This window comes from Phyllobates terribilis, unplaced genomic scaffold, assembly GCF_046119375.1.
Source record: "Phyllobates terribilis strain yellow unplaced genomic scaffold, ASM4611937v1 Scaffold_12__6_contigs__length_324123572, whole genome shotgun sequence".
NCBI lineage: Eukaryota > Metazoa > Chordata > Amphibia > Anura > Dendrobatidae > Phyllobates > Phyllobates terribilis.
Genome location: NW_027362772.1, coordinates 231,506,968 through 231,521,636, shown reverse-complemented (window position 1 = coordinate 231,521,636; position 14,669 = coordinate 231,506,968). Strand labels below are relative to the sequence as shown.

The 14,669-nt window shown below is 40.4% G+C and overlaps 1 protein-coding gene across 11 annotated transcripts in view; it reads left to right on the top strand.

The window, feature by feature from the left end:
• KCNAB2 (potassium voltage-gated channel subfamily A regulatory beta subunit 2) overlaps nucleotides 1–14,669 on the top strand; it is a 222,852-nt gene that overhangs the window by 166,392 nt on the left and 41,791 nt on the right. For all 11 annotated transcript variants that reach the window (XM_073656716.1, XM_073656718.1, XM_073656717.1 and 8 more), the window contains 2 exons: nucleotides 858–895; nucleotides 13,669–13,748. In XM_073656716.1, coding sequence (XP_073512817.1) covers nucleotides 858–895; nucleotides 13,669–13,748 — 118 coding nt within the window. The remainder of the gene's footprint in view (nucleotides 1–857; nucleotides 896–13,668; nucleotides 13,749–14,669) is intronic.

Sequence of the window (14,669 nt, the reverse complement as noted above, 5' to 3'; positions counted from 1 at the left end):
AATGACTTTTGTGTTTTCATTGGCTGTAAGCCATAATCATCAACATTAACAGAAATAAACACATGAAATAGATCACTCTGTTTGTAATGACTCTATATAATATATGTGTTTCACTTTTTGTATTGAAGAACTGAAATAAATTAAATTTTTGATGATATTCTAATTTAGTGAGATGCACCTGTAACTTGTGTGATTAGCTTAGGGCTTGTTCACACATTTGCTTTTTTTTTTCTTTGATACCTTTTTTTGTGGAAAAAACAGCATTTTACAGTAAAAAAACAAACAAAACAAAATGAACAATATTTGTAAAATCTCATTTACATGGTGTTATTTTTTACCTTTTTTTTTTTTTTTTTTTATGTAGCATGTCAATTTTTTACACATTTCAACTACAATATTTCCCCAAATGTAATCGGCATAAAAAAAGCATGTCATTTCAAATGCTAGTTTCTGGCCATAGCTTGTATTTTTCATGCAGAAAAAGAAATGCAGCAAAAAAAGCTACCCGTGAACATGTTGAGTTTTTGCAATATTTTTTTTACTGCATTTTTTTTTTATTAAAATTAAAATCTGATCTTTTCAGCACCAACATTTCAGAAATCTCACACACTTGCTTTTTTTTTCCCTTACTGAATTGGAAAACTGCAGCATTTTTTTTAAATCTAAACAATCTTTAAAAATGCTACATGTGAACATGGCTTTAGTCTTTTTCTTATGGGGGCAACTTATATTACACTTGCTATTGATCAGTGTCTTCCTTAGTGAAGGTTTTGTATTGACCTTGGTGGGAGCGACATGCCAAGGATTCATCCCAAGCCTACTGTATTCTTGACATTATAGTATCTGTGTCTTTACAGGAACATGGGTGACGTTTGGTGGTCAGATTACGGATGAGGTAAGACCCTCGGTGTATAAATAACATTTAACCCACATGCAGCAGTTGTTAAAAAAAGTAATTGTGATGATGAGTGGAGGGTGTTCTTTTGAGTACATCTGTTGGCTTTTCATCAAGCTCAATTATTTTTAACTGTGTCTGACAAGAAGCTGTATGCGTGGCTCATAGTTGTCCACATGGACGTCTATTTTACTAATGATTTTACTCATCTGTTATTTAATTTAGATTTTTTTTTTGTAGTTTTCTTAGTTAAAATATTTAGTATATTATATATATTTTTTCATCAATATTCTATTTCTTAGGTAGTGCCTTGAGCTTTACCCAATGCCCCTTTTAGTTTACCGCTATTACTGCATCTTCTCAATGGAAAAAAAAATCACAAAGTGAAGTCTGAGTACCATAATTATGGTTCTTCTCTTTAAAAGGGAATCTCTCAGTAAGATCAATCCTCCTCAGCCATCTTCAGTGGCATTTTTCATGTTTTGCTACCTCCCAACCTGGAATTTCACTGTATTTTTTAGAGATTTGGTTCAGTTCATGTAAAGAACATGCCTACACCTGTGAACGTTTATTTTTCTTTTTATTGTGAAGCAAAAAACAAATGGGACAAAATAACTGAAAACTTCAGTGTGCATAACTAATTCACCCCTTCCTAAAGTCAGTACTACGTAGAGCCTCCTTTTCTGGAAATTACAGTTGCAAGTTGCTTTAGACGAGTCTCTATTTCAGCTTTCCACATTTTGCCACTGGGATTTTTGCCCATTCCTCAAGACAAAACTGCTCCAGCTCCTTCAAGTTGGATGTTTCCTCTGGTGAACAGCAATCTTCAAGTCTGACCACAGATTTTCAATTGGATTAAGGTCTGGGCTTTGACTAGGCCATACCAAAACATTTACATGTTTCCCCTTAAACCACTCGAGTGTTGCTTTAGCAGTATGCTTTGGGTCATTGTCTTGTTAAAAGGTGAACCTCTGTCCCAGTCTTAAAACACTGACAGGCTGAAAAAGGTTTTGCTCAAGAATATTCCTGTATTTCACACAATCCATCTTCCTCTCAACTCGGACCATTTTTCCTGTCCCTGCTGCCGAAAAATATACCCACAGCATGATGCTGCCACCCCCATGTTTCACTGTGGGGAGGGTGTTCTTGCGGTCATGAGCTGTGTTGGTTTGGCGCTAGACATAACATTTACCTTGGTGGCCAAAAAGTTAAATTTTTGCCTCCTCTCACTACAGCACCTTCCTCCATACATTTGGGGAGTCTCCCATGTGTCTTTTGGCAAACTCAAAACGAGCCTTACAATTTGTATGTGTAAGTAAAGGCATTTTTTCTGCCCACTCGTCCATAAAGGCCACCTCTATGGAGTGTATGGCTTATTGTGGTCGTATGGACCGATACTCCAGTCTCTGCTTGGAACGCTGCAGCTCCTTCAGGGTTACCTTTGGTCTCTGTGCTGCCTCTTTAATTAATGCCCTCCTTGCCCGGGCTTAGAGTTTTGGTGGGCGCCCTCTCTTGGCAGGTTTGTTGTACCATGTTCTTTCCATTTGATGATAATGGATTTGATGGTGCTCCAGGGATTCATCAGAGATTAGGATATTTTTTTGTAACCCAACCCTGACTTGTGCTTCTCAACAACTTTGCCCCTGACTTGTTTGGAGATCCCCTTGGTCTTCATGGTGGTGTTTGGTTAGTGGTGCCTCTTGCTTAATGTTGCAGCCTCTGTGGCCTTTCAGAAAAGGTAAAGTGTATATACTGACAGACATGTGACACTTAGATTGCAGACAGGTTGACTTCCTTTCGCTAAACAGAGGGTGACGGTCACAACCTCTCAATGTCTGAGAACCTTGTACTGGATCATTCTGGCTCTCATAGACTTTGATTAATTATTTCTGGACCTCCCAGCAAACACTGGAGCCATCCGGCAGGTCAAAACCCACAGAAGACGACAGGAGTGGCACCGAGAACAGAAGAAGACGGCGGCTGGCAAGTCGGTTACTACGGGCAGGGAACAGACATTGGTAAAATAAAATAAAACAGCTTCTTTTTTTTCCAATGTGAAAAAAAGGAATAATAAAAAAAAAAACATGTTTGTCATTGTCGCATCTGTAAAGGTCTAATCCTTTGAAAATATAAAATAAATTAACCCATACCGTAAAAACCACAAAGAAAAGAAAAAGTTGGAATGCCAGCATTGCCGTCTTCCCAGTCACCGCACGTTTCCACAAAAACATAGTAAAAGCGATCAAAACATCTTATGTATCTCAAGATTGTACCAATAAGAAATAAAGCTCACCATGTGGAAAAAAACAAGCCTGTTCACAGTTATATCAACGATATTTTTGTTAAATTTCAGAATTTTTTAGAACCACTAAAACTAATGAAAAAACGACACTAATTTGATATTGGTGTAATCCTGCTGATAGGGAGAATCAAGTTAATAGATCATTTTTAACAGGCACTAAACTCCGGAAAAATGAAGGCCAGCAAACTATTGCAGAATTGCGTTTTCTTCAACCCACTGGGATTTTTTTTTGCCCTGCGTTTCAGTATCTTATATGTTAACTAAAGAAATGTAAACAAAAAATTATGTTCATGGAAGAAGAGGAGGAAACAATAAAACACAAGAATGAAAAATAGTCTAGTCCTTAAAGGGAACCTGTCACCAGTTTTTTTTCATGTCTAAAGTAAGACTAGCACCTTAATCAGCACCTGTGCTGCATTCCATAAAGGGGTATATAACCCCCTGACTCCCCCTGTCTGCCCCCCAAAACCTTTTGAAAGTCTCCTGCGCTCTATGTAAATATTGCTGGTCTGGTCCAATAGGCGTCCTTGCTGAGACGTCTATCCCTCCTCCCGTCTGCTGATCGCCGCCCTCCTGCTCTGATTGACGTGGGTGACGCCTCCTGTGTCATGTGCCCTACTGTGGGCAGAGCCTAAAACATAACTGCATAGACGCGAGCAGGCGATGTCTCTGAGCAGGCGCAAGATGTTGCCCGGCTATGCGGATGACGTCAATCAGAGCAGGAGGGATAGAGTCCTCAACATGGACGCCTTTCGGGCCGGCAGGATTTACATAGAATATGGGAGACTTTCAAAATGTTTTTGAGGGATACACAGGGGTAGTCAGGGGGTTATATAACCATTTATGGAATGCAGAACAGGTGCTGATTAAGGTGCTAGTCTCCTTCAGACATGAAAATACTTGTGACAGGTTCCCTTTAAAGAGAACCTGTCGTCAGGATTTTATACCCCATACTAATGGCATCTACAGTACAGACCAAAAGTTTGGACACACCTTCTCATTTAAAGATTTTTCTGTATTTTCATGACTATGAAAATTGTACATTCACACTGAAGGCATCAAAACTATGAATTTACACATGTGGAATTATATACTTAACAAAAAAGTGTGAAACAACTGAAAATATGTCTTATATTCTTGGTTCTTCAAAGTAGCCACCTTTTGCTTTGATGACTGCTTTGCACACTCTTGGCATTCTCTTGATGAGCTTCAAGAGGTAGTCACCGGAAATGTTTTTCACTTCACAGGTGTGCCCTGTCAGGTTTAATAAGTGGGATTTCTTGCCTTATAAATGGGGTTGGGACCATCAGTTGTGTTCTGCAGAAGTCTGGTGGAAACACAGCTGATAGTCCTACTGAATAGACTGTTAGAATTTGTATTATGGCAAGAAAAAAGCAGCTAAGTAAAGAAAAACGAGTGGCCATCATTACTTTAAGAAATGAAGGTCAGTCAGTGTGAAAAATTGGGCAAACTTTGAAAGTGTCCCCAAGTGCAGTCGCAAAAACCATCAAGCGCTACAAAGAAACTGGCTCACATGAGGACCGCCCCAGGAAAGGAAGACCAAGAGTCACCTCTGCTTCTGAGGATAAGTTTATCCGAGTCACCAGCCTCAGAACTCGCAGGTTAACAGCAGCTCAGATTAGAGACCAGGTCAATGCCACACAGAGTTCTAGCAGCAGACACATCTCTTCAACAACTGTTAAGAGAAAACTTTGTGCAGCAGGCCTTCATGGTAAAATAGCTGCTAGGAAACCACTGCTAAGGACAGGCAACAAGCAGAAGAGACTTGTTTGGGCTAAAGAACACAAGGAATGGACATTACACCAGTGGAAATCTGTGCTTTGGTCTGATGAGTCCAAATTTGAGATCTTTGGTTCCAACCACAGTGTCTTTGTGCGACGCAGAAAAGGTGAACGGATGGACTCTACATGCCTGGTTCCCACCATGAAGCATGGAGGAGGAGGTGTGATGGTGTGGGGGTGCTTTGCTGTTGACACTGTTGGGGATTTATTCCATCCGGTTTGCGTTTAGTTGGACCATCATTTATTTTTCAACAGGACAATGACCCCAAACACACCTCCTGGCTGTATAAGGGCTATTTGACCTAGAAAGAGAGTGATGGGGTGCTACGCCAGATGACCTGGCCTCCACAGTCACCAGACTTGAACCCGATCGAGATGGTTTGGGGTGAGCTGGACCGCAGAGTGAAGGCAAAAGGGCCAACAAGTGCTAAGCATCTCTGGGAACTCCTTCAAGATTGTTGGAAGACCATTTCCGGTGACTACCTCTTGAAGCTCATCAAGAGAATGCCAAGAGTGTGCAAAGCAGTCATCAAAGCAAAAGGTGGCTACTTTGAAGAACCTAGAATATAAGACATATTTTCAGTTGTTTCACACTTTTTTGTTAAGTATATAATTCCACATGTGTTAATTCATAGTTTTGATGCCTTCAGTGTGAATGTATAATTTTCAGAGTCATGAAAATACAGAAAAATCTTTAACCCCTTTCCGGCCAGGTCAGTAATAGCACGCACCTGGTTGGAAAGGCCGGTTCAGCGGGGGCTCCGGCGCTGAGCCTGCACTGAACCGGGCACATGTCAGCTGATTCTTACAGCTGACATGTGCCCGCAACAGCCGTGGGTGGAATCGCGATCCACCCGCGGCTGTTAACATGTTGAATGCCGCTGTCAATCTCTGACGGCGGCATTTAACTCGCGCTTCCAGGAAGAGCTTCCTAAGCCCCGCCCATCGGTGACCCTGTCACGTGATGGCGGGTCATCGATGGGTGGACATGACAACCCAGGGTCTGCAGCAGACGCCTGTGATTGTCATTTCTCAATTGCTATGAGCGCCACCTAGTGGTTGGTTCTGATAGCACATGAGCATTTCTGCTGCATACAAGCGATCGGCTCATCGCTTGTATGCAGTAGAAGCAATCAGACAACTGCAGCTTCTAGTCTCCTATGGAGACTATTGAAGCAAGCAGTAAGTGTAAAAAAAAAATGTTTTTAAAAATATTAAAAATATAAAAAATATATAAAAGTTTAAATCACCCCCCTTTTGCCCCATTCAAAATAAAATAATTAAAAAAAAAAAAAACACATACACATATTTGGTATCGCCGTGTTCAGAATCGCCCCTTCTATCAATATAAAAGAAGAATTAATCCGATCGGTAAACGGCGTAACGAGAAAAAAATTCTAAACGCCAAAATTACTTTTTTTTGGTCGCTGCAACATTGCAATAAAATGCTATAACGGGCGACCAAAACATCGGATCTACCCAAAATAGTATCAATAAAAACGTCAGCCCGGCGCGCAAAAAATAAGCCCTCACCCGGCACCAGAACCCCAAAAATGGAGACGCTTGGAAAATGGCGTCTTTTTTTTTTTTTTTTTTTTTTTATAGCAAACTTTGGATTTTTTTTTTCACCACTTAAATAAAAAAGAACCTATACATGTATGGTATCTACGAACTCATAATGACCTGGAGATTAATAATGGCAGGTCAGTTTTAGCATTAAGTGAACGTGGTAAAAAAAAGGATCCAAGAAACAACTGTGGAATTGCATTTTTTTTGAAATTTCACTGCACTTGGAATTTTTTTCCCGTTTTCCAGCACACGATATGGTAAAACCAGTGATGGCCTTCAAAAGTACAACTCGTCCCGCAAAAAATAAGCCCTCACATGGCCATATTGAACGAAAATTTAAAAAGTTCTGGCTCTGGGAAGAAGGGGAGCAAAAAATGAAAACACAAAAACAGAAAGACCCAGGTGTGTCCAATCTTTTGGTCTATACTGTATGTAAAGGCGCTTTAATGCTGAATAAATCCTTACCTTTCTTATAGAAATCTGTTTTGCTGTTTTAGAGAAATCCATAGTTGAAATTGTATGCTAATGAGTTGCAAGTGTAGTAGGCGGCATTAAATTTACATCTCTGCTGGGCAGATCTAGCAACTATACATCTCTGACCTTGATTGGCAGATCTAGCAAACTGCCTTGTGGGAAGCTATGACAGTGCTACATATGTACTTTAGTGGTATGGTGACAGTACCACTGCTGGCATTTGTGGGACAACGGGATCGCTGATGATCGTGAGGTCACAGATGACCTGATAACTAACAAATAAAGTAGCACTCTAAAATGCTATAGCATGTAAGCATGAAATATATGAAATTTCAATTGCAGTACTGCTCTAGAAAATAGGAAAAAATGAAGATCCTTAGCTCATAATTTGGCCAATTCATGCATGCCCAGAAGCCAACGACAAGGCGATCTCCTTTTGATGACCTGATAGACACATTCTCAGGTTTACGTTCCTCCTAGCCGGGTCTATATCGGCACGGAGTGGCTATATCGGCACTGAGTGGTGCATGCTTTGTATCAGATTGAGGGACACCAGCCCCTTGTGCAGTTGTAAAAAAAAAAAATAGCAGTTTTGTTCTGCCTCGTCAGTAGGCTCTGTTCACACATTGCAGTCACTGACTTGGAGAACCATGCAGTTTTCTAAGCATTGTTTTTTTCGTTCTTATCGACAGTGTTATGCTCTGTTTTAGCAGTCAATTTGAAGACCGCACTGATCTCCAGGTTGGTGTGATTTCGGTCACGGTGCATCCTCATAGTGTGAATTCAGCCTCATAGGCAAATAATTTATTTAATAACTAAAATTGGCCAACAAGACCCATTACAATTATCTAGTTCAACATCAGGACACTAAGGAGTACATGTGAATACAAAATATCCTGCAAATTATTATTTAGCCAAAATAATTTAAATAAACTATCAATTCTCTAACTACATGATTGTAATAAATGCCACACTTTATTAATACAAAAGAAAATGCATAAACTGTCAAAAAAATCAGTCCCATTACATGGTCCAATAATAGCATGATACCATATAGGCACAATAAATACGTGGATACAAAGTACATTGATTGCACTGGTACATCTACTATGTTGTAGAGCAGGGATGGGGAACCATTTTCTGCCAAGGGCCATTTTTATATTTATAACACAAGTCGGGTACTGTATAAAATTATCAACCTGAAAATTACCCTGCTATATTTCGTCAATTAGTTACGGAAGTCTGCAGTATACACATCACATAGGAGACACTGAGACTACTGTATAAATATAGCATAGGAGACACTGAGACTGCAATATACACATCACACAGCAGACACAGAGCTGTATACATCACATAGGAGATACCAAGACTGCTGTATATACATAACGTAGGAGACACCGAGACTACTGTATATATCATATAGGAGACACCGAGACTTCTATATACAGTAGTGTGAAAAAAGTGTTTGCCCCCTTCCTGATTTCTTATTCTTTTGCATGTTTGTCACACATAAATGTATCAGATCACAAAACAAATTTAAATATTAGACAAAGATAACACAAGTAAACACAAAATGCAGTTTTTAAATTAAAGTCTTTATTATTAAGGGAAAAAGAAATCCAAACCTTCAGGGCCCTTTGTGAAAAAGTGATTGTTTTCTCCCCCCCCCCCACCACCACCTTAAAACATAAATTAACTGTGGTTTATCACATCTTTGGGAAGCTGAGTTCAATTTCCCAATTTTTCTAGCCACACACAGGCCTGATTACTGCCACACCTGTTCTATATGAAGAAATCACTTAAATAGGACCTGCCTGTCAGAGTGAAGAAGACCAAAAGATCCTCAAAAGCTATGCATCATGCTGCGATCCAAAGAAATTCAGGAACAAATGAGAAACAAAGTATTTGAGATCTATCAGTCTGGATAAGGTCCCTATTATGAACTGAAAAAGCATGTTCCAAAAAGCTAATCATGACTAATGTTGTAAATACATGGGTCTTGACATGAGCCTTGGTGCAGGCGGGTACAGCACACCCACATTCACCTGCCCATCTAATGACATATGTACCGCAGTGATACTTGGCAAAGACTCATGAGTTTAATTATTTATGGGCCATTGTGCTGATCGTTTTGTTTCTAGCGAGGCTCACAATGGAAGGATTTGCTTGCTCGGCAGCAGAGACAGCTGGCAGGATTCCCTTGAAACCCCCAGGCCTTACAATTATTAGGCTGTGCAGTTTTGTACATCAAACTATGTGACAGGCTTTATAGGATTCTCCGTCCATTAGTTACATGGAGGGCCTAGGACATCTTGATTATAAACATTTCTGAGGCAGACCTTAATTTTTAAGTCAGAATTCAGTGTCTAAAACATCCTGATGGGAGTACGAATTTCATATTTCGGAGGCATCGGATCCACTGAGTGTTCACAGATTTGTTTATTCTGATAGGATTTGTCGCCAGGTCAAAAGCAGCCAGTTTTTGATCTTATGTTATTTTTGTTCGTCCTATGAGTATCCATTTTTTGTTGTTTTTTTTAAATAAGTTGTCGACTGCTCTGACAATTCCGTCTGAATCCCTACGTTTCGCCCCAGTAAAATAACAACACATATACCGACCTCTGCTGCCGGTGCCGTTCCAGTGATGTCGGCACTGTATCTCCCAGGGATTGCGTGACATTATGTCACGCTATCCCTGTGGCCAATCAGTGCTGGCTTCACTCTCCTCTCCTTCACACGTAATTGACATCTGGACGATGTGAGAGAGCAGCTGCATCTTTCACTTCCTCTGGATGTTTGATTTGTCCAAGGGCGGGGGGAGAGTGAAGCCAGCATTGATTGGCCACAGGGATCGCGTGATACGCGAGTCCCAGAAAAGTCAGTACTGATACTGCTGGAACAGCGCTGACACCAGAGGTGAGTATAGGTGTTATTATTTTATTGGTGGGAAACATAGGAATTCAGAAGGGGTTGTCCGAGTAGTGAACAATCCCTTTAAATCTGCCGTACACTTTCAGAGATATGGGCCATTTTATGTAGTGCTAGTTTTTACAGTTTCTATCAAGAGGGTGTGGCTCACATGATTTTGGGGGCATGTCTTTAGGTTGTTTTGCATTATTATCCTGTGAGCACTGCCCCCTTGTAAAGACCTTAGAATTTTTTACTAAATATGGCGGATTAAAAAAAAGAACTGAATAGTAAGGGGGGTTATGGGAATAAAGAGCAAAACTGGCCAATTTTTACCCGGTTACTCTTTAAGGAAGTAAAATATGTGTGACAACCCCCGAGGTAGCATATCCCCAATGACTGGATGTAGATACTTGAGCACCCCGAGGAAATTTGTAGTAGGAAACAATCAAAGTGCCTCCCGGACAGGACCACCAGGGATCAGCTGTATTCATAGGGAAGCCTGACAATAGGTGTGAAATTTCCCTGCAGTGCCCCTAAAGGAGAAATGAAGCATTACATGATGTCTGTCCAGACTAGACTAGATCTCCAAAGTGGGAGACTTTTCTCTGTTAACTCAGCATTCCCTAACATGGTACATGACAGTGTTTGCTAAACCCCTTTAATTCTGGTCATTGGGAACCAAAGATAATGATGCATTTTTTATTATTGTTTTTTGATAATTTTTTTTGTTTCTGATTTCCTTTTTATCTTTTGTGGGGTTTTTTAATACTCTGAACATTACAAAATAAGGGATGAGTCTGTAAGATTACAGTTAGCATTTAATTCTGTGACAACTGGATTACTCAACTAGGACAAAATGTAATCCTGATAACAAACAAGCAGATCAATCATCCAGAGCAATTGTATTTTCTGTGCAGTCAGTTCCTTTTACATAGGAGATCGTATTGCCTAGAGAAAGGGGTTCAGATTAATAGCCAGTGATAATTTTATCGCGTTACATCTGTATGTGTTGTGTGAAGTCTGTGCACAATGTAATGATGACAGCAGCACAGAGAGACTGCAGACCACTAGTGATAATCTTCTCCAGCACAAGTCCAGAGATCAGCGGCTGATTATTATGTAATTTGATGATATTTCCATGTAGAAATCTACATAGAAAGTGATGGATACTTGGAGAAATTATTTCTCTACCAATATGCATTTTTCCACGTTATTTACTCCATTCACATCCAGAGCTGCATTCAAAATTCTGTTTGTCATTTGTTTATCTCCACCCACACATAGACATTTTACCTTACAGCCACCTGGAGTCCCGCAATGCTTGTATAGGACGGCTCTTTAGCTCCCCCTTGTGGCAAGTGACAGCTTTAAGAATTTTAGCAATTTCATTTTTTCACTGAAAAGTGACAGCAGTTGCAGTACCACATGGTACCTGAGGAAGCTAAATGGTATTATAATTGGCACAGTAAGGTGGAGGGGGTGTAAACAAATTCTTAAGTGACTTATTAAAGGGATTGTCTTTATTAAAATTTCATTACACCATAGGGTTGGATAAGTCTTAAACAACAGGACTGTTACTCCCTTTGTCCAGCGTTGGTTCTCTGCTGCTGCTCTGGTCTCGGCTGTTCAGCTGCAGCGGTGACGTCATGTCTACATCCCGTTAGCCACTGCAACCAATCACTGAGCTCAGCAGCTCTGCCAATGTACATGATGTGAGATGCCGAGCCAAGTGATTGGCTCTAGATGTGACATCATCGCTGCAGCTGGTCAACAAACACTACAGAAGCTGCGGGGAGGCAATGCTGGACCCGCCGAGGCTGAGCTCCAATTGTTAATTTACCCACTATGGTACAATGACATTTTAAAAAGGACAACCCCTTTAATTGACCGCTTAAGGACCCCATACACAATAGGTTAATGTCGTCCGCATCTGCCAGTATCGAAGGGGATATCAGCGGACAGTCTAATGTGTATGAATGGAGACTCCCGAACTGTTGGGGGAGAGAAGGAGTGATAAGCTGCTACCAGAGGAGTGAAGAGTTCCTGTGTATAGGGGATTTGGGAGAGATTATTCGTCGGACAGCTGTCTAATGTGTATCATGGCCTGTAGGGTCTCATGTAAAATGATGATTAAAGGCGATTTTTTTACTGGATGTTTCATTTTAAACTGAGCACCTCTTTCAATTGCAGCTGCTTCAATGATTCTGAAACCGTTCTTCTTTTTCTATTGTGCCCCTCTGTTCCAAAGTTATGTCCCCGAGAAATAAAGATGTAAATATTCCCTTCAACCAGCTGGGCGTGTAACACAGAACTTCTCTGTGGGTGGGTCTGTTTTTGATTGGCTGGCATCAAAGGAGAAAAAGCAAACGCCCACAGGGAAGTTCTGTGGTACACAGCCTGTTGGTTGATGGGAAAATGTGCACTTTTGTTACCAGGGTGTATAACTTTGGAATAGAGGGGCACAGAAGAAAAAAAAAGTACTGTTCCAGAATCTGTGGAGCATCGGCAATTAAAGGAGGTGCACCGTTTAAATTAAAAAATCCAGTGAAAGGTCCCCTTTGAGGGGAGTTAAAGGGGTATTCCAATTTCCAACATCCTATACCTATATGTAATAGGTGTAGTAATAATATTAGCAAATATCTCCAATTAGAAATGTAGTATAGTTCTTCTGATTTGCTATGTCTCTTCCCTCATGTGCAGGGCATTGCAGGACCTTAGGTATCTATGGTTACGTCCACTGATATAGTGACAGCTAATTGTTAGTGGTCGTAACCATGGATACCTAAGGTCCTGCAATGCCTGCACATGAGGAAAGAGACATAGCGAATCAGAAAAACTATACTACATTTCTAATTGGAGATATTTGCTAATATTATTGTTACACTTACTACATATTGGGATGGGATCCTGGAAATGGGAATATCCCTTTAAAGACGTGTTGGTGGCGTTATCACATTGTACGAGTAGAGACTTTGATAGAGAGCTGCATGTTCAGAGTCTTCTCGTACTTCACATCCTTCTCTGCTACAGAAACAGCATCAGTGTTTTGATGCAGAATCATCGTTTCTATGTTCCGCTGTGTAAACCGTTTCCCCTGTTCTGATGATGGTTCACATTTTTCAGTGTTTCAGCGATGCTCTTGACCGCGCTGTGATCAGTTAGTTTTTCACTTTCTCTCCTTATCTAGTTTTTCTACTTTATCGTTGAATTAACAGATCTGATCCTTATCAGCAGATCAGTCATTCACTGTGTATGTCAGGGGTGCACAAACTTATCTCCATTGTTAAATTGAAGGGACAATAAGCGGTCTGTAGCAGAACATGACGTCAACATAGTACTAGTGGTATCGCTTTGTAGGCGCTTGTCCCAGAAAAAATCTGATGTGCCATGAGAAAGGCAGTGTACAAGCTATATGCAAATCAGGCTGATAGGGCACTGGGGTGTGACAGTGCACTTGGGCTGTTTCTTCTAAGTGCATTGACCTGCCCCCAATGCACTACCAGACTGGTTTGCAGATGACTTATCTCCTTCGTTTCTCATGGCACATCAGATCTCTACAAAAAATTTTAAATTCTACCTTTTTTTTTTTTGCCATTTTAGGGAAATTTAGCTGTTTTATTTATTATTTTTCAATTATATTATTGCATGTTTTTGCTAATTTGCTTCCTTCAATTTTTTTTTTTTTTTCATACTCATCTCTGCTTATTTTTCAGATGGCGGAGCAATTAATGACTCTGGCCTATGACAATGGAATAAACCTCTTTGACACAGCGGAGGTTTATGCTGCTGGAAAGTAAGTGAATTGTTAATCTGTCAATCATGAGTGACAGTCGCCAGTAGGCCTTTTTCCCTTTCCGTTAAGCAATATGTAGTTTGATGTGTGTTGTCAAAAATACCAGGATACAGGCAGAAACCTGATGGGACCGCATCATAACTCATCTGGATCAATGAAAAAAAAATGAAACTGTAGTTTGTCATAGTTGTCATGATTTGTTAATTTTCGCTCTTGCCACTAGAGGGAGCTCTCTACAACGCAGCTTCTGGTTAGGTCAGTAATAGGAATGTACAGATTAGCCCTCTAGTGGTGACCACAGGGAGTGGAGATCTTTATCATTATGTGTGTGTTTAACTGAAAAATTATAATAATAATCTTTTTATTCTTATAAAGCGCCAGCATATTCCGCAGCGCTTTACATAAAATAGTGTTCTCTAGTTAAAAAAGGCTCACCGTAAATTAGGTAAGTGTATTAGGAGTATGAGTTGATTTATTTATATCCCTAGTTTCTTAGTATTTAGTTTCTTCATTTTTTGAGGGGATATTTGATGTAGTGCATAGTCAAGGAAGTTATATGCATACAACATTGGACCATATAATTTTTACTGTAGATCGGTGATCTTCAACTTGTGACTCTCTGGTCAGTGGCTGGCAAGGCATGCAGGGAGTTGTAGTTCTGCACCATCTGGGGAACCACATGATCCCTGTTGCAGATGGTCCAATCTCAGAACCTTCAGCTAATTTAAAAGGATTGGCTGTCAGTTTATTTTATTGATGTCTTATCCCTTCTGATCAGTGAGGGTGTGACAGCCCGCATCCCCGCCATTCAGCTGTTACTGGTCGCGGATGGAAGATCTTTGATGCTGCAGGAGCACAGTACCTCCATCAAAACTATAGTGGCCCCGGCTGGGTACTGCAGATCCACCCTCTGTTCACTTA